Source organism: Paramisgurnus dabryanus, chromosome 20, assembly GCF_030506205.2.
Source record: "Paramisgurnus dabryanus chromosome 20, PD_genome_1.1, whole genome shotgun sequence".
NCBI classification, from domain to species: Eukaryota; Metazoa; Chordata; class Actinopteri; order Cypriniformes; family Cobitidae; genus Paramisgurnus; species Paramisgurnus dabryanus.
The window spans coordinates 18,806,523-18,834,462 of record NC_133356.1 but is presented as its reverse complement, the minus strand read 5'-3'; the positions used below and the strand labels follow the sequence as shown (position 1 = coordinate 18,834,462).

Below are 27,940 nucleotides of genomic sequence, written 5' to 3'. Positions count from 1 at the left end.
AGACGTGTGATTTAATGTCCTTGCACTGTTTTACAGACTGTTTACACTGCATGTATTTAAGTAATGTTAAAGTTGCATACTATGGAATGGAGATAAAACAGCTTGAAAGGAATGTATGCATTGTAAAGTTTTTGCAATCGCGAACACATAGAAAGCCATTATTTAATTATGCATTAGAAATAAACATGATATTGAAATGTATATCGAATTATATAGACATTATAAAACAAAAGTGCACATTCAATGTATTAGTGCGTTTGGTTGTGCAGAAATGCGCAAATATCGTACCCACATTTACGTCACCCAGCAGGGGGCGCTGTGGTTTCGGTAGTAAATCGGGTGTGTTCGGCTTTCTCCGCTGACTCCGTGCAGTTGTTTCGTCAGTACGGTGTGTACGTTGATGGTCATCGCCAGACCCTTTAATCACCTCACTGAGATTTGACCACGATCATTACTCTGAATTTCTCGAGTGTCCAGCTTGTAACCTGCCGGAATATACGGATATACAGTTTTTCAGACAATCCTGACGGTAAGTTGTTGACGTGAAAAGTGTTAACTTGGCTAGGCTAACGTTGTCCGACGAAAGTTTTTCGATGAATTTTTCATTTTCCGCGTAATGTTTAAATGGTTTGTTATCGACAGTTGTGGCGTGTTAACTTTTTCGCTATGATAAAATTAGACTGCTTAAAATATTAAATGGTTATCGTTTGCAGGTTCATTTTAATTGGTGATTTTTTTCCAGAAGATTTATTTAGAGTGAGCAGCTGACGAGATAGCTAACGTTAGTGTGCTATTACTGTTAGCAAATCAAAATTCACTCAAATGTACTTGCTCAACTGCCAATAACAACGAGCTTATCAAGATAAGTAAGTTCTGAGTCAATAGAAATAAATATGTCTTATGTATAAAACTGTTTTTGTCAAAACATTTTGACGGTTTGTAATAGCAAAGTTTTTAAATCGACACTTGCGGAAAGCTAACCACAACTTTGTACGAATATGACAACTCTTGTGTTAACTTACCTCTAAATCTTTCTTTTACTTTCCTAAGAAACTGCTTAATTTAATTTCTTTTTATTGTGCATTGTATGTGATTTTCTATGTTTTGGATATTCGTCTGGGTCGATTTTTTTCACTTCAGGTTGTTTTGGTAATGTGTTACAACCACCACTCATTACAAGAAACATTCCTTTTATTTATATAGGCACGCGTGGACTGTATTTAAAAGAATTACATTTAGCTTTTCATGCTGCCGTCTTAATTTTTTTCTTTTTTACCATGCTTTTCTCCTTCTCAGTACAAAGCTGCTTTCAATTTATGGGCTCTTGGGGGAAGGGGTCTGTCTATTCAGCTCCTTTACCTTCTCAAGACTTTGAGATCTGGTACACAAGGAGGTCAAAAACCAGATGCTAACATGGCCTGTGAAGCTTTCTGCTTCGAAGGGCTTGGAGTAAGGCTCAGGCGGAAGACCGTGGATTTATTTGAGTAAATTAAAGTTAAATACTCACAGTATATAGTTGCCAGACAGCTGTACATTCCACTGCTTGCTCCAGTAACATGGGTCAGTATCTGTGAGCACTGTGTAATGAGATTAAATGTGTGCTTGCTTGTATATCCCGATATATCTGGGTGAATTAAAGAGCCTATTATAGTGTGTTTACTGTAACTGCTAGAGTAATTGTTTGTGTTGCTCTGCTTTAAATGGTAATTAATGAGATATTGATATGCAAATGGAAGTTTCTTTAAAAAGCAAGACGAACAATGCTTTTCCGTGGATTCACATTCATTGCTTTCATTGGAATGTGGGCTGTTCAATTTCATTGGCACATATTTTTCCAGCCTATAAATAATGCTAAAATAAAGGCTGCAGTATTATACAACAATAAGCAGATGTGTTTCCTTTGCTTATCTGTTTTTTAAATATATGCCAAGTCCAGATTGAGTTGCCCTGGAGCCCTGTGTTTCACTCTCAGCCTCAGTGAGAGGTATCGGATTGCAGTGGGAGTCTGTGGCGAGGTGGCAGGCAGGGAGGTTGGAGGAGAGGGGGGTATGGAGCCGGGAGGGTTAAGAGGCAGCGTAGATCAGGTTTCACATCCCTGCCTGCGTTCCTCAGGCTGCCCCCACCCCTCTTCCCTGACTCACCCTGGAGACAGGGTGGCTGAGCAGGAGAGGAAAACATACACAGCCACCTCAGACCTGGCCCTGCATGTATCAACCATCTCATATTAAAGGTGCTGATGTATCCCCCCAAACTCCATTTAGTCATCATTCCAATCTTTTCTTGAACACTTCCCGTAGGCTGTGTGTAATCATCTGTGCTTGTGCTTCCAATTGCTTGTCAGGATGGTGGAAAAGTGAGAGCAATTGATTTCTTTCTTTCACTGTTGGTATGATGGCAGTTCTGATAAAGTTAAATTAGATAAAGCTATGCAGAAGGAGGTTGGTGTAATTCTGTGCCTTTGCCATAAGGAGAGTGGTCTCTGTTTATTCAGTATGCCCCAGCTGTCCTTTAATGGTATTGATCTGCTTTAAATACACTTGGCTATCCGAGTAAATTATTTAGAGTGGCACCGGATAGGGTGAATTCAAAGATGGTTGAGAGTGCAAAGACGACCAAAATGATTTCTGTGTGGTCTTGTTAGAAGTCAGCTTGTTTACTGTAATATTAAGGGTGTCTGTTCAAAAGACTAAATTATGCATTGTGGTATTTTGTGTTTCTCAAAGAATTGCCATCTGATGATCATTCTGTGATGCACGAGCCTGTTTTGTATCTGCTGGGATTTCAAAACTCCCTTCACACCGGTCCCTTTAGTCTTTTGGTTATATCTTAGCTGTTCTGCTGATAAAGCTGACATTGAATTGGCAGTTGGACTTCTGGTCAAACAATACTTTATTGTAGTCATTGAAATTATTTTAATCTGATACAAAATGGGATGTATTTAGAGTAAAACAAAGATGTCTGTTTTGACATGGAGCAAGCATCTGCATCTTTGCTGCTAAAAATAAAAACAATATTCAAAGCTCAAATTAAACTCAGAAGTCAGAACATTCAAAAGTTTAACTCTTCATTTAGCTCCATCATATCTGTACTCGACTACAATATTTTAGAAGAGACAGATCATGTGAGCTCCACTGTTTTGTCTCCCATTAGTAGTTGCCACATGTGCACATTCACAGACTAACCTCTTCTCAGTTTTGTTGAGCCACCTCACATTATCAGCGGTTGCTGTCATTCATATAAACTATAATTGCAAATTAATTACTTCTTAGTTTTTTTTCACTGTCAACTGTGAACAGGACATTGGATTGAAGAGTTGCATCTATGACTACATGCATTTTGTCCTCCTTGTGTTACAGATTTCTGTGAGACTATGCCAGAATCCAAATGCCATTTGGACATTCAAGCACTTTTACCCGAATGACAGCTGAAGCCAGCCTCCATGCTTACCAAACACTACGCCAACATGCTTCGCAGAAATGGATCTTTTTGTACGGTAGGTAAGCCACTGCTAAAGAATGCTAGCATACTTTTTTGTAGTATTAATAGAACGTTTTTTATCAAGCAAATATGGTCATTTTAAACTTTACCAAGATATAGAAATGCTCATACCCCCTTCATCAGACATAGACCGATTTTGAAAAATGGTTCCCACATGTTTGGATCTAAAAAAAATAATAATTTCAGATAACTAACATTTACAACATCTGAAGGTAACAGTCTCACTAGGGTTGTGCCGATAGACGATATCATCGTCCATCGTGATGGTTGACTGACATCACGATGGAGAGACACCATCGTGATGCCACGCCCCCTCCCCACTCCGCTGCGAGTCGACATACACTTACTCTCTTCTATATAGACTATAGTTAACCTAATATCTTTGCGTGAATTGGTCTATAAATTAAATAGAAGACGTGAGACGTGACGTGTGTTAGTCTGTGAAATGTCGGGCATTTGATCTTGACTAGGGATGGGCACGGATATTCGAATGGCAATAATAATTCGAATTTAAAAAATGCTATTCAAATGTTTGTTTGTTTTTAATGTGCCACCAAAGGGTAACAACTTATTTAATGGTTTTTCACTTCATCTATACTGTCTTTTACAGACTTAAATGTAAAATATACATGAACATTAATTTGTATGTATTTCAGATTGTTTGGCAATGCAGATTGCAGACGAATTTAAGTTTTTCCTTTTATCTCCGGGTTTGTCCCCGCCGCGCCGTATTTGGCCACTGGCTCAGTGAGGGCTCACGTGTTATTAAACGTGCTTCTCCGCCGCCCGAATCAACACATCATGAGAGATTTGTAAGCTTTCTGTTATAAAGTCTACTTTATTTTGTTAATAAAGAGACAGACACGGAGAACGAAATGAAACGGAGAACATTTATTATTTGCGGTGCTCTTTCGAAAATTAACCGGATAACTGCACATGGCAGTTTAATGGCAATAATTAAATATAAGTTTAGCTTGCTGTGGATATTTCCTAATTATTAGCCTTCTGTGAAATTATGACAAAATGAAAAATACAAAACACGCATGTCTTAATTAACATAATTTAAATAAACGAATATTCGTTCTTTAAGAGCTTAAATATTCGAAAAATTAAATATTAAAAAAATTAGTAAATTACTGGAAAATGCCCATCCCTAATCTTGACATTGCTAGAATCTTGTCTTTTTACATGTTGTACATTTATCTTAAAATATTTAATTTTGTACAAGAAAACAGCCCATATTAATCATTTATTAGTAGCCTTTTGTAGTGTCTCGGGAGATCGTGCTCATTGTTACATTGAGGCTATACTGCACTGAAGCGGCAGATTAAGATATAAACCCAGAATTCAGGGAACGTCAAGAACAAGAAAACGGGAACAACACTCCGACCGAAACGCGGGATTTACATACACAGACCATGTTTAAATATAGATGTGTCTGGCCCTGTTCACTTTGTCTAGTTTTAATAAGCTGCGGATTGAAGTGCTGGCTGCTCCCCGCGGTGCTGAAGACCCGCTCTCTGACGGAGTACTGGTGGCACATATGCACAGATATTTACGTGCAAAATTTGGAAAGCGCGGAGGAGTCGTTGGGTTAGTAAAATAATGAAAATATAGCTTTTAAATAGAAAAAAATATTTATGTAAAGAGATTAAAAGGTGCTTAAAAGTGCACAACTCTTCTTCAGTGGATTAAAGCTACCTTTTCCCCTTATGTGCAACCTATAGGAAAGAGACATTAGTTGGGATAGTAAAATAACAAAATTATAGATTTTAAGTACAGAATAGTATTTATGTAAAATATATATTAAAATAAAAAGTGCACAACTCTTCTTAAGTGGAAGTAATAAAGTAAAATAACGAATAAAAATTATATAATAACGAATAATAACGAAAAATTAAAATACCCCCCCGCCTAACGATATCATCGTCCATCGCGATGGTTTACGTAACCATCGTCAACTGCCAATTTATGGGGACATCGCCCAACCCTAAGTCTCACCCATTTTCACTCACACCTGTGTTGCAGATTTATGCTGTGCAAAATTCAGGATAATTTTTACTCCAATGTGAAAAGTGATGATGCAGAGCTATGTATCTGAAATCTTAATGTTAATATAAAAATGGTACAGTGCTGAAGTCCATTTTCAGGCTCTTGAAATTATATGAGTCCTGCTGTATGAGGGGTTGGGTTGCTTTGGAACAAGGAACAAGAATCCAAATTCTCTGGATAATTCTGAATAATCATACAGATTAATGGTTATTTCTGGTTCTCATCAAACCTCAGAAACCCTGCTTGCTCAGACCCTTTACTAAAGTGTGTGAGGCGTGTAAAGGACAATTAACTTGCAATAAATTTCAGCTGTTCCATTAATCTCAGAAAATGTGTGGGCTTTTCCATCTCTGGGTTTCATTTTAATTCCAAGAAATGGAAGAAAGATATTTGTCCCATGTGAAAAGCAGAGAAATATAATAATACAGTTATATGCAGGCTAAGCCTTGACATAAAGCCAAGCAACCTGATCAGTACGCAAGAAATGTTAAATCTCATGACATCTTTCAAAGGTGATTTATGTAGTAACCACAGAAATCATAAAGAATATCAGTAGCAGAATGCTATAACATTACAGTACTTAAGTAAGTATTAACTCTTTCCACGCCAGCATTTTTATGATTTTCATTAAAAAAGATTAATGCCTTCCAGAAAATGTCTTTAAATATATAAACATACAATATATTAAATGAAAAAAACAGACCCTCTGCTTTCAAACAAAAAAGTTTCATCCTACCTTCATTTGTTTTTTTTATCACCTCTCAAATATGGGTAGGTTTTTTTCAAAAATACAAAATGTTGAGCAAAAAGCTGAGATAATTGCATTTTTGTGAAGGACTTTTGATAGAGATTTTGATAGAGAGAGTTTGAACTGTTTGCCCTTAGGGAATACTTTCGGATTTTATAAATTGGGTTAGAGCGCCACCTGGTGGATAATAGCGGAAATACGGATTGCCAGAAAAACTCGTCATTGGCAGGGAAGCGTTTTCTCTTAATCGATCAGATGAGTTAACTCGTCAATGGTGGGGAAAGAGTTAAGGGGCATACAAAGAGGAAGGCAACATTTATGAGTTTGTTTTATACGTAAGGAATAATTGACAACGGGCCATTGAATTATAAGAAAATAATGCACACCCAAGGTGCAATGCAATGCGACACGACGCGAAGCGGAATGCCGTTACACCGCAGTGTGCATTATTTTCAAATAATTCAAAGGGCCGGAGTTAATATTCCTCTTATACCACGGTTACCACAAACATTGCTCAGGTGCCTCTTTTTAAGACATTTGACAAGTTAGGTGTGCGGTTATCAGAAATGAATGCATACCCACTGAACATTTTTTAGCTAATCAGAATACAGCATTCAACTGACCTGTGGTATAATTAACAATAACCACACAGAAGAATGTAAAATGTATACTTTTAAGCAGCAAATAGCAAATCAAGCACCCAATATTTGGAAATTGTGAAATTGTGTGAGTGTTTATAATGACATAATTTACACAAAACAAAGATTATATCAACTACTTTGATAAGATTGTTTCATTTAGTGTTTTGCAGACAGGTTTTTTCAACTTCAGTATGCTAAGCTGAGTTTCATGAATTCTCAGCCAACATGTATTTTTTTAAGACTTTGTTGAGTCTGTAGAGATGGTGTCTCAACCCTTTATCGTTCCAGAGGAATCTGGCTTAATGTGCTCATATTGCACCCAAGTGCTCCACAGATTAACTTTCATTCTTTGTCTGCAATCGGCCGAAGTATCGGGAAAGACTCTGGAGTTACAGTCTCTTGACTACCTGTCCATGAAGCAACTGCATCTCAGTGATTGATGTTGTCCCTGGATAAGATATGCTGGAGTTTAGTGAGGAAAAGAGGGTTGAAGAGAGGATGATGGAGAGAAGTCGGTTGTGGGGCTCATCTCAATGAGTTTAAGTATTCTCATGCTAATCCCTTACTGGGATGAGGCGCAAAGCAGCCAAGCAAACAATGGCAGCGGAGCCAGAAAGTCTGCCCTGCAGTCTAGCAGGCCTTGAAAGGCATGTTGGGCATAGCGCCGACACTGAGGGAAGGCGGCCTCCGTATTGGGAGCCCTGCTGTAAGGAGGGGCCCCAGGAGGAACCAGAGATCCAGGCCAAAGTAGAGAGCGAGAGACAGTGAGGCTGGGGGGAGACAAACACCAGACCACTGTGGTTGTTGTGCTGGCTAGTGAAGAAGTGATGGTTAAGGCATGATGAGATTTATTTCAAAGGTATTTGTTTTCTGTTGAATGTAGTCCTACAGTTATAAAGCTGGTTGTTTATCTTCAATAGTCTTTGTCATATTTTGGCAAGACATGGAGTTTTATACCCAAAAAGTCTTTTTTGAGCACATGTTACCCCACACATAACTGTTAAAAAATGTTCCACACATACACAGATGCCTGTATGTTGTGGTGAACTGTCATTTATGTAGGATTGTTTATGTGAGGAATCCTTTGTACCGCTGACACGAGACAGAAATATATTATTCCTGAAGGCATTAAGAGGCATCCAAGATCAGGCATATGGTTGACTACATAGGTGTTCCATACAATACTCCCATTCATTCAGCCGCCTTACATAAATGTATGGCGCCACCAAAGCCTTGCAGAGGGCAGAGCTTCAAGAGTGTCTGGTCCAACACTGAAACATAAGGTGTGCATTATAGTGCTTTAAGATCATGATACTTTAAAAGCAATAATAATGATAGATCTATGTTGAAGACACATAGCAGCTGAATTAATAGGATAGTTCACCCAAAAATGAAAATACTCACTATCATGTTGTTACCAACCTGTATACATTTCTTTGTTTTGATGAACACAAATGAAGATATTTTAAGGAATGTTTGTAAACTAACCTTTCATGAGCCCCATTTACTTCCATAGTATTCTTTTTTCCTACTATGGAAGTAAGTGGGGCTCATGATTGATTACAAACATTCATCAAAATATCTTCCTTTGTTTGTAACAACATGAGATTGGGAAAATAATGATAGAATTTTCATTAATGGGAATGTCTTTATGTCCTAATTTGCTCCCTTCCTTTTTGAACAGGTATTTCTGTAATAGTTTTTGAAATTTTGTAGTCGTTGTGAATTACAGAGTCTCCTAAATATGTTAATGCAATATTGAATGTGATAAGTGTAATGTTAAAATGATCATATTCTTCTCTCAGGATTGCCACATCTAAAAGGTTTCCTATGTAGATACAAAGTTTTGACTTTATCAAGTTAGGACATGACTTGACTCGCTTAACCATTCAGGATATAAGGATAAGGAGTGAAATTTTCTTTTACCTGCAGAATTCCCATCTATGTATGCCTTTATGCAATAACAAGCACCTCTAAACAGCCTCCTCAACTCTTTCCCATGCTGTCAACCTTGGGTGTTTTGGCTTTCGCCCCATAATTAATTCCTGCTACAACAGAGGAACTGTTCTGTACACACCTTCAACAGGACTTTTTGTGCTTGACTAATAAGGGTTCTGCACGATTTCTTTATTCCCATGTTTAGCCAAAGGTTTGTAAATTTGAGATGACTGTCTGCTGTAGGGCATATTATCAGTGTCTTTTAAAGCAGCTCATGGATGTACTTGATCCAGCTGCTTACGTTCCCCTTATCCTGGCAGACACTAGGGCTGTCACTTTTCGTTCGAAAATCGATTGCACAATCGATCGGACCAACCAAAAAAAGTTTCGAAAACGAAAATAGGCAATCGATTTTAATGTAAATATGTACACTATTAATTTTAAAAGAATTAAACAGTTAAAAATATAGATGTAACAAAACTCACAAACAAGCAGAAAAAGAAAATAAATAATTCCGAAAGTGCAGTAGGTGTGCGAAAGCTAGACAGAAAATACCCAGCAATTTTACGCACCTATAGTTTCACGCTTTCAATCGCTGCATCTAGTGTTTTGCAAAGAAAATGGAGGACAACGTCAATATACCTGTGCAACACGAGAGAGCGTCGAAATTGTGACGTTACAGGAGATGAAGGAGTTATGACAAGGAGCCACCCTTGCGAGCTGACAGCAACCCGCTTGGAGTGCGTCTTCTCAACAGATGGACATATAGTGAATGAAAAGCGCTCTGCTCTTGACCCCTAAAATGTTGATCGACTTGTTTTCCTGACCAATAATTTGTAATGGCCCTAGCCTTTTTGCGCATTTTATTATGCCTGCCTAGTGCCGCCTAAGTGTCGGTTACGTTTAATAAAAAAATACACAGCATGTTCTCAACTTCAAGTAAGTCTATTTAAAGTTTCATTTTTGAACAGTTGTTTGAAATGGATCGAATCATTATTTAAAATAATTTTTGAATTGCCTAAATCATAAAAGCAACCGATTGAAGCCCGCAGTAATGTTTTTCATTTATGGCAGCAGTCCACTCTGCATATTTTTTTAGAGAATGTTGCACTACTGTTGCTGTTTTTTATTCTGCACGAAACTTAATGACAATGAATAAGAAATATTGCTGACTTGTGCGTTTCAGGCGCTCTCTTTACATTTGTCTGTTATTTGGCGTTGGAAATGGAAACGTCTTTTTTAGACATGGAAAATCGATTTTACAATCGATTCAATGAACACTAATATATTAAAAATCGAAAATGATTTTTTCACAAAAGTGACAGCCCTAGCAGACACACAATCGCTGCTGCTTGTGTCTGTGTGTAGGTGCCTTCTTAGCTATCTTGTCCTGCTGGGTTGCGGAGGCTGGCTTTCTTCCCCTTGTTATCCAGTCAGGGATGTGTGAAAGTGGGGCACAGGTCGGGGCTCTTTGTACCCCTTGGGCAAATCAGAAGTGACAGACACCGGCCCACTTCGCCACTAATTCGTCCCCCCCCTCAGGACTTGCTTCACTCCGGGCCACTAATTGCAGCGAGATGCGCAGGCCTACAAGGGAACAGACACATCATGTTATTAACGCCGGAAGGGGCCAACACGGGGTAATTACGGAACATCCTTCATCAAATTTTTTGCGCATGTTTCAGGATTCAAGACTAGCGCTGGCCTGACGGGTCGAGGGGTCAAGCCCACAAAAAACAAGGGGGCAGTGATGTTTGGTGCTGCTAGAAAAAAAATTGATGAAGGATCAAAAGAAAAGTCAGCTTTGTGCTTAAAACTGTATTGTCTTAAAATTCCTGTTTTTTAATGCTGCACTGGATGTTGTAACCATGAAGGTCAAATGTTTTTAAGTGTATTCTTACGCAGTGCAGATTAAGTAATTGTTTGCTTGTATTTGTGACCCCACATTTGAAAACCCAGCTAAAATAATCTTTTGAGATTTTTTGTTTTCTACGTAAAATCATCTTGAATAATGTAAAGAACTTTCTGTGAAAAAATAACCTTTTAGATTTAGAACCTGTTTAGATTCATCTAGAAAGATTAATTGAGACCCGTATGGACTGTTTCTTTTTTCCAGTGCCGTGGACCCCGTGAGAAGAAATCTCTGAGTTTCTAGTGCCATCCCACCATCTCTCTTCTCCCAGTCCTGGTCATCTCCACAGAACTTAGACACGTAATTTGGATCACTCCACCTATCTGTTCGTGTTCGCTTGAACTTTCAGAGCAGAGGCAGACGTCATCACTGATCCCATCCTCACTCCTTGATATAAGATGGCAAGACTTTTGTCTGTCACGGCAGTTTTGGCTGGAGTCTTAATTGTATTCAGGTTGTGTGCTGGAGGTAAGGGTCTTTTCTTTCTATAATCCTGCATTTACAGTGACGTTATCTTAAATTCACACTGATAAGCTGAACCAATCGCAGTCTTCTTCAAACATCTAATTTAAAGGTGTTTAAAGATAGTGACGTCTTGACAGCTGTTTGTTATTAGGGCCTTTCTCACAGCAGGAGCGTTTTCATAGTACCCAAACTATTTGTGGGACTACCCACTTTTTTGCGTGTTCGATCCTCAGCACCTGGGGATAATTTTGCATTTATATTTATGCATTTGGCAGACATTTTTGCAGTGCATTACAACTTGCAGTGCATTACAAGGTACACATTTTTTATCAGTATATGTTCCCAGGGTTCGTACCCATGGCCTTTTGCGCTGCTAACGCAATGCTTTACCACTGAGCTAATACAGGAACACATTTAATTACTGGGACCACACTTTTCAGGGACTAAATAGGCTTTATGCCCAGCTGCACTTCTTCCTGAACTTCAGCCAACTCCTTGTTTCCTGTCTGCCATTATTGGACAAACTGATTAATCCAGGTGTGTTTGATTATTGTTGTTGTGACTACTGAGGTCAGGCACACCTGGATTAATTAGTTTGTTTGTGACTACTGAGGTCAGGCACACCTGGATTAATCAGTTTGTTCAACAATGGCAGACAGGAAACAAGGAGCTGGCTGAAGTTCAGGAACTAGTGCAGCTGGGCATAAAGGCTATTGGTTCACAGGACAACACAAACTTTTATCCTGAATTGTTAACATGGAACATATAATCATCCGTCATCATTTTCCAACAAAGTATGAATGCAGTGCAGTGGTATTTTATTATGGCAAAGATGTGAAATCTGATCTATTAGTCTTGCGTGTAAAATTAGCTCACGTACAGATTATTCACATTTCACAAACAATTTATACCTTTAACAACTTATTTTGTGTCAAGTCTTCTTTGCTCACATAATCCAATACTGCATGTATCGTCTTTCTCTCTTGACCATTTCCAGTACATGAAAATGTGGTGACAATATAAAGGTATTTGCAAATATATATATTATAGAATCGAAAGCTTATTGTTTGGACAGATTTCTCTCTGAATGCTTTCTATATCCCCCATCACTGCGTAAATTCTGCTACCATTTGGCCATCAGTACGAATGGTACGTCACTGAGTACTTCACTTCAGAGTCCCGACTGGCGGTGCAAATGCAACCGGGAAAATAGTCCTGGGGAATATTTAGTTCTTGGAAAAGGGCCCCAGTACTACTTATGGTAAATTACTACCCGAACTAAGCGGTCCAAACACCCCTAATGAGATACAGGTGGATTTTTGTGTTTAGTATTTGAATCTATTGTAGGCGAGCTTTTTAGTCAACCCTAGCCACTACTTCATTTATTGACGTTTCAAAGTTAAAACTAAAACTGAACACACATTGATTGTTTTGTTTTGTTTTGTTTTGTTTTGAAACTTACGTTCGCTTGAATTGCATGCATGTTTTTTATTCTCAATGGCCTTTCTTTGATGTGATTCAGAATACGTAAAAGCAGGAGTCAGATGTACCCTGCTGAAAGTTTCCATATGTTTAATAATAAGATGTTTACTGATGTCAAAGAAAATTGATACCTTTTTTTTTTTAAGTGCCCTCTATGAGCACAATGAAATTGCTCTGTTTGCTGCTGTAAAGGTCACTTATGAACAGTCATTGAGCTGTGAAGGCAAATAGCAACAGTTGATAACTTTGAAATCAGTTTTCGAACACACAATTAAAGATATTTATAGGTTAAAACTGGCTAGTGCTTTATATTAGTGTACATGTTGTTTTTATTAGCATACTTTATTTCTTAACCCTTATCTATGTGAAGAGACTGCTTTGTGCTGATGGCCAGATCATAACCTGATACCTCTGTTTGTTTACTCATGCCACAGAGTTCAAAAGACATCTATGTGGTAGTGACTCAAGCTTTAACCATGAGCCTCTCAGAGGACCCCACTAAAGGAAGCTGTTGAAGTGATTGTTGCTGCTCTCTCTTCCTTTTTTAGCACATTAACCATTTCCTATTTGGCACTCTCACAATTGCTAGTGGGTACAAACTATTTCTTACACCGGAAATACTTGAAGTCTTTTGTGTCGTTGATCTTCCGATTTAAATCCCAAATAAGTGTATACAGATTTTAGATATTGCAGTGGACTTGTTTGCTGCCCTGGTCACCAGAGAATTGATCGTGATTTTTGTAGCTGATTTTCAATGATTTAGTTAGAAACGGAGCACTTATGCTTAATTTTATATTTTTAAATATTTTATTCTTTTGGATTAGTATGTTAACTCAAAATTTCTATTAAAGGCCCTTTCAGGGTCCTTCATGTGATGCTTTTAAATGAGTTGGTAGAGAAAGCGAGGTCTTGTAACTTGCCTAGTAGTCAGCTTTCAAACAGCTCAGTTTTCCTTTGGAGTTCATATTATATCAAACACCAGTCTTAATGTCCTTGTGGATGTATTTTTGTACAGATGCAGCAGAATAGTAGGAGGTGGTTGAAACCAGAGCCTTAGCGTGAACATTTGACTTCTCACTGCACGGTTGTTTCTCCCAGTGTCGGAGTTGTGTAACTGCTAGTTAAATACCTCTACAGTACAACTTTTTTACCTTGCTCATCAGATACAGCCATGAGATGTAATTTCAGGCAGGTGTCTGAATCTCTGAAACTAAATCGTAAAGATAGAGAGGTGACATTGGTGACTGAAAGCCATCAGTTGTCTCCACTGTCCAAAGTGCTTTTTTTGTTTAGTTTAGATACAGCAACTGTAGGCCTGAATTAAACAGTGAATGGATGAAACACTCCTCCTTTGGGAGAAAAGGTGTGTTTCAAATGCAAGCCATCATTTTCCTGTCTTTCACTAAGGGAATCAAGTGGATGAAAATCCATAAAAATCCCCCAAATGGCAAATTCAGAATTCGTAATGGACTAACATTGTTGCACATACTTAAATGACATGGCACTGCAGACCTGTATGTGGTTTTGTTTGTTTATAATTGAGAAAATGAAAAGAGGAAAAGCTCGTATTAATTCATAAATTACATATTATTCATACAGACTTTTTTTATTTATGAGTGAACAAATTATTTCACATAATGGGTAATACAGTCAGTGAAACAATGACTTGTAAAAGGCAACTATACATTTTATTACATAGATTTTGGGGGAATGGAGGATGTTTCACTATAGACCTCAGGTTTCACTGTAAAGCTTGGAGTATAGTTTGTTCGATTTTTATGTTGTTAAATGTGTAAGTTTACAAAGAAAAGCTATTAATTTAAGCATAAAATGTTTATTGTACTTGAAATGTTACACATTGCTGATGTTGTTCATTTACATATTAAAACAATACCCAACCCTAGTCGGTGCTGACACCAGTAAATATTCACGGTTCTCAGTACCAACAAAAACATGCTAATTAAACACACTATTTTATTAATAAACGTCAGTATAAAATAATAATATAAAAACATTGTCATTCTGTATTTAATTTACATTTATACATCAAGCATCAAAGGTATTTATTTCTGAACGGTTTTAGCAGCAGTTGTCTGTTTGTTTGATCGGGTTTTTCATGCTAATGAACTTCATCTTCAGTCAGCTGCTTTAAAAAACAGATTAAACTAACTGCATATTAAAGCTAAAACGACAAACATTGCTAGCCGTACATTTATAGTTTTTAACACACATTTTGTATTTACAGGTCATCAAAAAGCCTCTGCTGTGTAAATTTTCTCATTTATTTTAACGCAGTACAAGTATTTAAAGCATTAAGTAGTTAATAAGGACACCGGAAAGCATAACCATTCGCTACGCTGGTACTGTACTAACCATTTAGTTCACAAACTGGGGTTTATTTCAATCCAACATTAAAATGAAAAACACTGAGGCTCACCTGCTTGGACTCCAATGAATTCAGATGTCGGGGTTTAATGCTTTTCTTTGTTTCATTCTAACACTTCGCTCGTTCTCTCTGTGATCTGCCCTAAATCTAAAGTATTTCTTTACGTGATCTGCACATCTTTAATGATTTTGTGGATTTCAGTGACCCCACATAAGTGCTCGTGGCTTCTTTTTGTTGAGTCTATGAAAAGTTTCCGACTGACAACCTTTCAAACAGCGCATCGTTTCCGGGTAAACACGGTTCTGCGGTGGTTCCGGTACTTAAAAAACTGATACCAATGACTTTTTTTTTATTTTATAACCAACTTTGTACCGAAGTCCTGGGACTTTTGACAACATTAATCATCCTAGGATTAGCAGTCAATACATTTATTACCAATAACAATACATTATCGGTGAACTGTGGTACTATCGCTATCGTGTATCAAATCTAACATGAGGTACCCTGTGATTCCCACACCTATGCGCGTACTGTACATGCGTACTATTAGGATGACTGAATTTTTGTCCTTTGCACTAGTGTTGTAGTCAAGACCACCTAAACCAAGACCAAGACAGGCTGAGACAAGACCAAGACTTTAAAGGGTCGAGACCGAGTCAAGACCAAGACAGGCCGAGACCAAGACAAGACCAAGACCACTGCAAGTCACTGCATTAAAACACTTATGATAAAATGTGGAATATGAAAATGATTAGGCACTTCTTGTCTGTGCATGTGTGTGCGTGTGTGTGCCATCAGAGAAGTTGATAAAATAATCAAAAGCATTGCAGACATGTGGGAAAAAAAAATTTCTTTGTCTATAAGCAAATAAAAGTGAACAAACACTAAAGAGCTGAAATCAACTTAACCATTTATTCTGAACCGTCTTTCCATGGCTTGCCATCCACTTAACACAATGCAGGTGTTTTTAGTAATAAAATTAGAAAAATTGTCATTGGGAGAAACTTGCTTAAACAATACTTAAACAATGCCAACATCATATGCCATACCTGAATAAACAGCATAAAATTAATGATAAAAAAATTAATTTGTGATGTGCACTGCAAAAAATGATTTTCAAGAAAAAAAATTCTTAGTATTTTTGTCTTGTTTTCAAAAATAAATTTGTAAAAAAATCTTAAAGTCTAGTTTTCAGACCAAAAATATCACATTTAAGTGATTTTTGTGAATAAAACAAGCAAAAAATCTGCCAAAGGGTAAGCAAAAAATATTGAACCTTTTTCTTAAACACTAAATTCAAGAAAAATTCTTGAAAGATTTTTTTGCTGGTTTTATGCACAGAATCACTTAAATTTGATATTTTTCCTCTAAAAACTAGACTACTCATTTTGTTCATCAAGAAAAAGCATCTTAATTTAAGAATTTTTAGACATTTTTACTGATAAGAAGACCAAAATACTAAAAAATTTTTTCTTGAAAATCATTTTTTGCAATGTACCGTCAGTTGTGGTCTTGACCGGTCCAAATTTCGAGTCCTCTTTGTCTGAGACCGAGACGAGACAGAGTAAAAATGCAGTCGATTCCAAGACGAGACCAAGACCTTTAAAAAGTGGTCTTGAGACCGAGACCGGTCTCGAGAACTACAACACTACTGTGCACCTTACGAGGACCCTCACATATGCTTAAAATCTGGACTATACTTCTAACCTAACTTGGATCAGGATTAAGCACACACGTAAATGTGGAGGCTCTTATAGGACCCTATGTTACATCAATCATCAATAACATCTAGTCACAGGCCAGACAATGGACGGAGATATCCTCTGGATAGTCAGTAGGACTACTTTGCTGCTCAATTATCTTGCTCTTTCTGAGGTTGCTATGAAGTAATAAAGGTTTCCAAATAGTTATTACTGGCTTTAAATAAATGAGAGCAGTAAGAATCGTAAGGGAGAGGGATCTGGGTTCACGTTTGGGCCTTTGCCCACTTTGATCCCGGTCCAGCCTTCTTACGCTAAATTTCCATGCTGTGGTCATCAAGTGGGACCGTCTCTCTAAGCCTGGGCTTAAGGCCACACAACCTCTTACGTCTGCTTTACGAGTGGCTCATTTACAGAAATGACCTCATTTAAATCCCCTGTGAGTTGTTGAATGAGATTAAGTCTAGACAGTATAATACTATTTTGGAGCTGATTTTTATAGTTTAACAAAATGACATGAGACAACGAGTTTTATCAGCTTCGTAAGAAAGATACAGCATCTGTCCACACCCTGAATAAGAGACCACTTGGGAAGGATGAGTGTGGAGTTTAGTTTGCTGTCTGGAATTGTGCTAATAGACTCTTGTCACACTTTTTGACCTTCACATTAATAATCTTATTCTTCCACCCCATATTTGGCCTTGAAAACATACTCAAACACAATACTGTATGGTTTGAATTTGCATTATGTAAGTAGGGGTGTGCAGGGCAAAAACTAACGCAGGGTTAGTTGTAACACTGACTGTTTACATTGTTGCACAAGGTTGAGCGTTTTGATTCTCCCATATTTATTTTCACGCTGCCAAAAGACGATCTCCTGCAAATTATTGGAAATGTATAATGTTTTTCCAGAGAGTTATTGATGAACGAGTGTTTTGGTGGCATGCAAGTAAATTTTTTCATCATATGTTTTTTTTAGTTTCTAAGTTGGGTGTGTAAGATACCAAATCCAATGTTATGTCACATTAATCAGTGTCTTGTTGACTAAATCACAGCATCATTTTGAAATATGTCTGCAGCTCTTAGCAACTTTTTTGGTGGGCTTGAAAATATTTTGACCCAGGGGGGTTAATTGTAACACTGTGTTACAACTAACCCCTCAGCACTTACAATATGAAAACCGCTAACGTTAGCGTAATTCTTGCGTTGTTTTAAATAGGCTACACACAAATGATTGCTGGCTGCCAACAAAATAAATGTGCCTGTCTTATCAAAAATCTTGTGTCAAATTTATTTTTGTTCATATCTTTAATATTGATTGAATAAGGTCACGTCAAAGATTGAAATCATAATGAAATTAATGGCTAAAATCAGAATTTGATGCTCATTATCTCATTTGATTTTGAAACCGTAGTATGGTTATTACAGACTGGGTCACATTTAAAAAAAAATATCATAATTGTGCTGCTTTTTCTGACATTTGTATCCATTTATAATTAAACTATTGTTGGAAAAGGGCTGGATGAATGTATACAGTGTACTAGATATATAAACAATATCCACTTCAAGTATATAGACAAAATAGTATTGAAATATTTGCCTGCAAACTTAATTTTTAGGAAGTGTTACAACTAACCCCCTGCCTGTTACAATTAACCCCACCTATGGGGTAAGTTGTAACGTTTACACTTCTGTCACGTTTGGAGCAATAGAAACAAACTAGCAGAGATGTGTGTGTGTTGCTAATATAATTAGTCAAACTCAAATATTTTTTGAATGATTGAGGCAAAACCTAAAAGCGGTTGTGCCCCACTCTCCCCTACAATTATACTTAAATTATTTATTATACCAAAAACAAAAAAAATCATATTGTGATCAATGAAAGGTTAAGTGTACACAGCTTTGGAACAATTCTTGATTCGTTCATTTTTGGTTTCTTTTCATTCATTGGGGGTGTGAAATGTTGCTTTGGAGAAATGCATCTGCCTTATGCATAAACGTAGATGTCATTTCTTAACCATGCTGACAGATTCATTGAATAATTGCATGAATGATTCAAACCAATAACCCACAAGTTTGAGTCTTTTTCTATGAACCAGAATCAGCTTAAGAGTTTGAAACCACATATTTTTCTCATTTGTGGGGTGCGTGCATGCGTGTGTGAGTGAGAGTAGTACATTACATTTTTTTAGTGTATGTGTCTCATAGTCCAGCCAATGATTTATAAACTGAGGAGGAACAGAAGCTTCTTTATCTTGTCCAGCTCTCTATTTAATCACTGCATCCTAATAGAATTAGTCCAGGAACAGAGTCCGGTCTAATTGTGAGATCGGCAGCGCACGGAGAGACAGAATAAGACAAGCTGGTAATGGGATCTGAGTATAGAATGTAGCTGATAAAGAGAGCGCCATGTCGCCTGGCTCCCAATCTCTAAACTGCTGCTTTGTGAGTGATTAGCTGTTTTACTGACATGTCTGAACTGGAAAGTCGGTAGAGTCATGCTCATTGGAAAGCATCTACAGCATAACTTGCGCATATACAAGCACTGAGGCACAGTGGCTGACACGTCACATTTCTTTATTGCATGAGTATGCATATGTTTATAGATCTAAACACGCACACTTAAGGGGGTGGCACACCGGACGAGAAGTGCCGTGAATCTATAAACGAAACAAATTATTTTCTATGAATGTACACACACTGGTGGCGGCTGTCCGCTGTGACTCAGGACACTGCTCAAATCCCTGTCGCGCCACTCACATAGTTTAACACTAAATAACATCATATTTGTCCCAAATCGTGAGCGATTAACATTGGCTGCTAACGTATATTTTGCATTTTGAAGTAGATGCTATCTGACTAAGCGCGTGCTATTTAATGTGCACTTCCATTGTACGATACCTCAGAGTTGTCCTAGACGCTTTGCTTCTTGTCCGGTGTGCGACCCCCTTTAGACTAAAGTAGGACTGGTCAGGACACTTTTGCAAGAGTAAAGGGGAAGATAAAAAATGAATGAATCAGATGAACCTTTTTGCAACCTTTTCATCTGAGTTTCTGGAATCTTAAATGTGTTAACACCTGCTTGTCAATTTGTGTCTGGCGTTGATCGTTACTCTGTTATCTTTTTTAGCAGGTCAGAATCCTGATCACGTGCTGCAGGGCACTGGAGTCAAGCATGGATCAGACTCCAGAAGACCGGGAGATGATTCGACAGTGGCACCAGAAGATGCTGCACGGTTCCTCAGCTGCTACTGCTCTGGACACTGCCCTGATGATGCCAAAAACAGCACCTGCGAGTAAGTGTCAAATACTGTCTTTTGCCTCTTTGTTTAGCAAATGTGTGCTTTCTTATGAAGTTCTTGTCTTTGCCACATTACAGGACAAATGGGCAGTGCTTCGCCATCATTGAAGAAGATGAAAATGGAGATGTAATCCTAAGCTCAGGCTGTATGAAATACGAGGGCTCTCATTTTCAGTGCAAAGTATGACATTTTTTAAATGTCTGTGACTTTTAATTCTACCAACACTGTTATATATTTGAAGAGTTTGGTTCCAAATCGCAATAAATCCATTTTGACTAATTTCGGTAAAAAAAAATTTTCTACATCAAGAAAGTGACAAGATGAAAACTATTCGCTATTTTTTGTTACTAACTTTCACATAGCATCTTTAGGTTTTAATAACATAAAAAATTCAAATCCATAATTTGATTTTTAAAGAATTATTATAAAATCTGATTATTTTTTCCAAAAAATGCAAGGTTTTTTCAAAATGCTATAAATCTATTGAATCAATATATAAATGTGCATTCATCTTTGCCATGTTATATTCATTTAGTTGACTAGTGGTATACACTGATTCAAAAACAAAACATTAATGGCATTAATCAAAACACTTACTTTGTCATAATAACACCGTCATTGCTGCTGTCATTTTTGGGACGTCGTCGCTGAACTTTTTTGACAGCGATCAGCTGTAAAATGTTTTTGGTCCTGGTCGATTTTCGTTGACTTCGTGTAAAATATTGGAATGTGTTTCATAAGATCCCCTGGGGTCAATGTGTTAGCATGACAGAAGGTTGATGCAGTCGTGTGAGAACAAGCAACAGCCAGCCAGCATTTTTCCTTCGCCCGAGTGCCTCTCACGTAATTATTTGATTTTGATGGCTTGCGTTTCTTCCCCACCACAGAAAACCACCACAGGTTTAGCAATGCCATCAAAAGTATTATTTTGTTTTTGTTTGTTGATCATGAAGTACAAAGTAGATGAGGTGTTCTATGCTCAACATGCCGCCATTGTTGTTTACAATGCGTGGAATGCTGCGCTGTGATTTGTTGAGCGGATTTATTGCATTCTGCAGAGAAGGAGGAGTGGTGTTTGTCGCATTTTGGAAAAAAGGGAAAAAGAACGACAGAATAATGGTCCTTTCACATATCGCGTCTTTTGCGAGTTCAAGTTTGTTATTTTAAATGTACGCGTTATTGAGTTAAAAACATCTCAACCTTTCAGAATGCCGCACGTGCACCGTAGTTCATGTGACAAGAACCTAGGCAGCTAGCGTTTCTAAAACAGGGCGGATATTGGATTTTTGCAAAAAAAATGAAGTGTTTTCCTTTTAATACTGACCATATATACAATACTAAATTTGGCTGTAACTTATTTTTTTTAATGGCGTTAACGCGTTTTGGAACCAAACTCTTCATTTCAAATATTTTGCTTTGTTAATTAAACAAAACTACAGTATGGACATATATGGTTGTTTCACAGGATTCACAGTTTGCACAGACTCGTCGAACAATTGAATGCTGCCAGTTTGACTTTTGTAATCGAGACCTAAAGCCAGAGTTACCAGATCGACAGTCAGGTGCGCTTTAATATTTTCCAGAGGTTTTAAACTTTAGTTGGGGACAAGCATTCTGCCACCCTATGTACTGAAGATTTAACTTTCGTTTTACCTGTTGTCTTTGCAGATCCACAAGACCCTCACTGGCTGGCCTTTCTCATTTCAGTAACTGTGTGCTGCTGCACCCTCATCTGCGTCACAGTCATCTGTTATTACAGGTGAGATCACCACTTCACCGAATCAGGAAAACACACCGAAGCTCTTACACATAATGGCTGCTTTTCACATACCCGCATTTCCAAATCAGTGAACTGTGACCGCACCACCGGTGGGTACTTACAGTACTTTTGAAAATGCATGCCACCCACATCATGGCCTATTGTTGTCAAAAGGAAAACACCTTTTCCATTGCTACAGCGAGCAAGATTTCATGCAGTTAAATTGAATGTCATTATACCTAACAGACCCTTTATACTTTCTGTTTTACAATACTCTGAAAAGCATATTGCTGATATAAATTGAGCTAGGGTTGATCTTTTTTGAAGTTCTATAATGCTAATAAACGCTAATAAGAGTTTTTTTTTTTTTTTGCTTGACCGTTTTTAGGTATAAGTGGCAGACAGAGAGGCAGCGCTACCACAGAGACCTGGAGCAAGATGAGGCTTTTATTCCAGCCGGAGGATCGCTGAAAGATCTCATCAACCAATCTCAAAGCTCAGGCAGTGGTTCCGGGCTCCCTCTGCTGGTAAGCTGAGAAATGCAGTCTGTAGCACCTCAAAGCATTAACATTAAACTACTCAATGTTTACCTTTTACATTTACACTCCGCAGGTACAGCGCACCATTGCAAAGCAGATCCAGACAGTGCATCTCATCGGTAAAGGCCGATATGGAGAGGTGTGGCTGGGTCGATGGAGGGGTGAGAAAGTAGCAGTGAAAGTGTTTTTCACTCGAGAGGAGGCCAGCTGGTTCAGAGAGACGGAGATCTACCAGACCGTGCTCATGAGACACGAGAACATACTAGGTAAACATGTATTATACTGCTAAAAGTAACTTAAGGATGGCTTGTAGGTGAACTACATGGCCAAAAGCTAGCACAATAGGAGAAGTCTTACTAGAAGAGTGAAAACTTTCTGACTCCCTCCCAATGATCATGATTTTGAAATTGGATACTTAACAAGCATATATTTAGTTTGGGTATCTGTATCTTTTGGCTATTTAATAGTGGAGAGCGGTGGCAAAAGTACCAATTTTCGAAAAAACTTAATTTTAAAAGCTAATGTAATGTAAAATGACAGATATATATTTTGCTGTGGTCAGTAACTCACAAGTGTTGTCTATCAATACCAGGTGGAATTTTGAACACATGTAAAACGACTTCAGCATTATTTCACTTTAAACATAAGCAGTGAATTGTTACTTTTGACCAAGACAGCAGGGGCGAAGGTAACACACAACTCAAAAGTAACGCAACAAAAAAGATACATTTTTGTATTACACTTGTTTTTATTAAATATACATGACTAGGACCTTGTTAATATGTAACTGCAAAAATGTTTTGTCATTTATCTTTGTAAAAAATTATAAAATTACATTTTTATTTTACATTTCAGTTTATCAAATGTTTCAAAAGCAACCAACAGTACAAACTTAAATTGTTGCGAATAAAAAATTTTTTCAACAGTTTGAACACTATGAAAATGAAATTAAATCAAATTATTTTAATATCAATTTTCAACATATACAACCGTATTAGCAGCGGGACAACAGTAACAAGTGTAACTTTTGTCCCGACTAGGGATGGGACAATTACCGATTCACGATTAACCATGATAAAATGTCCTGACGAGTAGTATTATCGTTTAAAATTTTATTATCTTACAACCGTGTTTGATTACAGTGATTTTGAAAACTCTATGTAAATCCTGTCCAGCTAGAATCAGTTTGACACAGGCGCCCACATACAACAAAGTTTTATGCACAAGAAGGCATTTAAGGGATAATGTATTGTATTAATTTACGGTAAACTTATCAGACAGATTTATTTATTTTTTTACCACAGAAATAATTTCAGGGACATGAAATATTAAATTGTGATTTTCAAAAATAAAACTTTTTTTATGTTTTCAGTTTGTGTATCAGTTCTTCTTGAACATCTCCATCTCATTTTAACAAAACCATGATAATATTGATAACCGTGATATCTTTGGTCACTATAATCCTGATATGAAATTTTCATACCGTCCCATCCCTAGTCCCGACAGGATCTCCTCACATTTAAACACGAATTTTATTTTGAAAAACTCAGAGAAGTCAAACTTCAGGATGTGTTAGATACTAAATAACCTGTAGATTGTTCAGTACTTAAACACACGAAATGAAAAACATGAGTTACAGTATAAGAAAAAAATGACCGCTTTTGGAATTTACTTATCATGGTTGAAAACTGTTTTTTGTATCTTTACTTGGAAAACGGTGAGTAAATAATGTGATATTTGTCAGGTCTGTCAAGGGTTTGTGTGGTAAAGATGCTGTCATGGTTTGGGATGCAAATGTTATCCAAGCTCGGAGAAAATCGCTTTGTTACTTTCGCCCTACGTTACTTTTGACCCGGTTCTCCCCTATACTGTATAATGTACACTAGCTCTGAAAAGTTAAGCATTTATGTTATTTCTACTTCAAGGCAAAATGTCAAATTCTCATAGGAAATTTTAAAGAGTTAACTGTTACCTTATTGTAGATTACTAATGTGTATTCATTTCATGTTGTTGTTTTTTGTTGTTTTCCTCCCTTTCTTTCTTTAAGGCTTCATTGCGGCTGATATAAATGGCACTGGAGCCTCCACGCAACTCTACTTGATAACAGACTACCATGACAACGGCTCTTTGTATGATTATTTGAAGTTCACCACTCTGGATACACAAGCTCTGCTGAAACTGGCCTACTCTGCAGCCTGTGGCCTGTGTCACCTGCACACAGAGATCAACGGCACACAGGGAAAACCTGCCATCGCTCACAGAGATCTGAAGAGCAAGAACATCCTCGTGAAGAAAAACGGCACCTGTTGTATCGCTGACTTGGGCCTAGCTGTGAAATTTAACAGGTGCTTCATTATTTTACATTCAGTTTCAAGCCTCTTTCTCAGTGGCTTACCCATATAAAGGTTTTGCTTGTTTCTGTGCTGTGTAATCATTTATTGGACTTGTTTTAGTGACACAAATGAAGTGGACATCCCTCTTAGTACGCGTATGGGCACCCGCCGCTACATGGCTCCAGAAGTCCTGGACGAGACTTTGAATAAAAACCACTTCCTGGCATACATCATGGCTGACATGTACAGCTACGGGCTGGTTATATGGGAAATGGCCAGACGCTGTGTGACTCGAGGTATACAAATCTCATTCATAAATATGTCTGTTATATAAAGAGCGAGCTGTAATGGAAAGTCTTGCTATATATTTTCATTTCATTTAAATAAACCGTAATTTATGACTACATCCACTGATCGTTTCCCAGGTATTGTTGAGGAGTATCAGCTACCCTATTATGAAATGGTACCATCAGACCCATCTTACGAGGACATGCTGCAGGTCGTGTGTATCAGAGGATTGCGGCCAACTGTATCCATTAGATGGAACAGTGATGAGGTGAGTGATAACAAATGATGTCTGCTCAACAGATGGCACTTTAGTAAATATCTTGCATGGGATCTTCATTTGGTAAGGATATGCTTGAGCTGTGTGTTGTAGGCTTTCATAAATGAATAAGAGTTTGTCTCTCCAGTGCTTGAGGGCGATGTTGAAGCTGATGTCAGAATGCTGGGCCCACAATCCTGCATCCCGACTGACCATCCTGAGAGTCAAGAAGAGTTTAGCAAAAATGGTGGAATCTCAAGACATTAAAATCTGATCCGTCTTTATGAGAAGACAAACTGAGTGATTTGATTTCATCTTTGGATTCACAGCTCACGCCTGTGTGAAATATCACATCCTCTTTTCCCCTCCGGCTTGGGGATCAGATGCGGTGTCGTTGTTGCTTTCTATGAAAGCCATATCATTGTAGACTTGGATCAGAGGATTACTGCAACAGACAAAAGAGTGGGATTTTCTGAAGGACTTGTGTATAACTCGCTCACTGCCCTAGAGAAAATACAAAGCTACGTGTTGTTGTTTTTCTTTTGTGCATTTAAGTGTCTTTAGATTTTGGGATAAACCTCCTGCCATATAAATGAAATAATATTGTCTTTTTATGGAATCTCTGTAAAGCAAACTGTGATTTTAATGTATATATGTTTTAGTAATAGATGCAAAACATTATATAATTAACATAACCTCGTCCAGTTAACAACAACAGATCGCTCGCTACAAGTTGCTGCCTTGCATGTGCAGCAAATCATAACCTTATGAAAGCTTGCCATGCACTCTTGAAAATAATGTATTTCATTATTAATCCCCCCCCAAAAAAGTTAAGTTAATACATTCGTGCTGAGTTGCAGTTTGTGCAGTGTTATTTTGTCCACACAAGTGACAAAATGATTTTGTTGCATGAACTATCAATTGTTTGGGATGCATGCTTTTTTTTAAACATATTAATTTAATTAACAAACATTCCCCATTTTTTTTTTCTTTCACATTAGACTTTGACTATATATTATGATAGTTGTTAAACATTGAAATTGGGAAGAAAACTTTGAATTTTAAGTTTAATTTAATGAAAGACAGAGGTCATTTTTCAAATGTGATCAGCTGTTTTCTCATGAGATAGTGCTGTGATAATGACAGTAAACAGTGTGAGCAGCTTTTGCCAAACCCTGTTTTGTGTTTGTGGTGGTGATAAGAGAGTTCTGGTACTTTGGCTGGTGTTGTAGTTAATACGTGCCTATGTTTATGTCATTCATATGAGCTGGGTGATTTTCTGGTACAAGATTGTATCACTATAAACATGAACAATAAGTGCAATCTATAATTTAAATTTAATTTTATGTTGTAAAAACAACTTCTAATTTAGTTGTGGCGATTTGATGATCAAATATTTTTGCCAATATTGTAAATCATGTTTTTGAATCGCATTTATGTCTGTGTGGTACCAGAAGGTGAAGGGTACGACTTCAATGAAATAACATCTGTTAGTCATCAGGATTTATATTTAAGTCTAGGCTGCCAAAATGGTGTCGTGGTACTTTAAGTTTAGAAATGTTATGTAACTTGTTTACAGAACTTTACTGCAGCTTATTTTTTTTTAATTCAAGGTTTATTTTTCTCAGTGCCACTAAAATAACCAACATGATTTTTAGCAGGTAAAATGGTAATATACAATGAAAGAACACAGGTTAAGTTTTGTACACCACTTTGTGGACCCTTAAGTGTAAGTGGGGAAAAAGCTATGATAATATCAGTGCCAGACTAAGGTGCTTTGTCAAATACTACCAGCACAGATGAAGTACAAGCTTGAATAAATCAGACAACAATTTTAGAAAGGTTCTAAATAAAGCTCATTCAAAATAAATAAAATAGATCCAAGAAATAAACCCTTAATAACATGGTAAAAGACATTATCTTCAGTGTAAAGTACAATACAATAAAGCAAAAATAAAGTTTATATCTAAATACATTTGTATACATTGGTACAAGAAACCTGGACTTTGAAAAGCATATAGATATCATCAAATTAAGTATCTGAAATAGATTTTAACATGCAATGCATGGATTGCATTAAAAGAGAGAGGAATTATTTAGATAGGATTGTTCAAAATGTGTTAACTCATTAATTTGTTTAAAAAAATTCTTACAACCAAAATTTGTATATTTTGCATCTAGCCCACGCCAACTGTTATATAATGACAACAAAATGCACCGTAATAATCATTAAACATTTGAAGTGTTTTGTTGAGAAAATGAGACTGTAATTGTTGATCTAACATGATTTTTACTGGTTTGTGAATATGCCTGTATATATTTCAATGTGCTTTACTATTACAGAACCTGGCCATTTTCTGTATATATAAAATAACTCCTAGCTTGTAATTCAAAGGTTTTCTGTTCTAAACAGTCCAATGTTGTTGGTGCATCATGGGAAATCTTCATACTCTGTATAATATTTGTCCATGTAATAATTTAAAAAAAATATAATTTTAGTACACAAAGCTGTTTTGTGAGTTTTCTTTTTTTGGCTTTGGCTGATTTGTACTCTTCACTGTAAAAAGTAAAAAAGAATTACTTAAAGGATTAGTCAATTTTCTTAAAAACAAATCCAGATATTTACTCACCACCATGTCAT

General features: G+C 37.2%; 1 protein-coding gene across 2 annotated transcripts; it reads left to right on the top strand.

Annotated features, from left to right (window-relative positions):
- The first annotated feature begins 138 nt into the window (after nucleotides 1-138).
- Nucleotides 139-27,806, top strand: bmpr1aa (bone morphogenetic protein receptor, type IAa). Of its 2 annotated transcripts, none has more exons than XM_065296874.1 (13): nucleotides 139-529; nucleotides 3,357-3,493; nucleotides 10,994-11,257; nucleotides 19,956-20,118; nucleotides 20,202-20,304; nucleotides 21,590-21,686; nucleotides 21,793-21,883; nucleotides 22,272-22,410; nucleotides 22,496-22,688; nucleotides 24,470-24,767; nucleotides 24,876-25,051; nucleotides 25,181-25,311; nucleotides 25,448-27,806. In XM_065296874.1, exons 3-13 carry the CDS (start codon nucleotides 11,188-11,190, stop codon nucleotides 25,571-25,573), a joined length of 1,587 nt encoding a protein of 528 aa, XP_065152946.1. In that variant the 5' UTR covers nucleotides 139-529; nucleotides 3,357-3,493; nucleotides 10,994-11,187; the 3' UTR covers nucleotides 25,574-27,806. The 2 variants fall into 2 exon arrangements, with proteins under 2 accessions (XP_065152946.1, XP_065152945.1); XM_065296873.1 differs by having other exon boundaries at nucleotides 19,953-20,118.
- The last annotated feature ends 134 nt before the right edge of the window (nucleotides 27,807-27,940 follow it).

Bases quoted from the DNA above. Each gene is read 5' to 3' on its own strand.
- bmpr1aa (XM_065296873.1), top strand. From the start codon at position 11,188: ATGGCAAGACTTTTGTCTGTCACGGCAGTTTTGGCTGGAGTCTTAATT. The intron at 22,411-22,495 runs GTAAGCTGAGAA...TACACTCCGCAG, and splicing joins GTTCCGGGCTCCCTCTGCTG to GTACAGCGCACCATTGCAAA. The intron at 25,312-25,447 runs GTGAGTGATAAC...TTGTCTCTCCAG, and splicing joins TTAGATGGAACAGTGATGAG to TGCTTGAGGGCGATGTTGAA.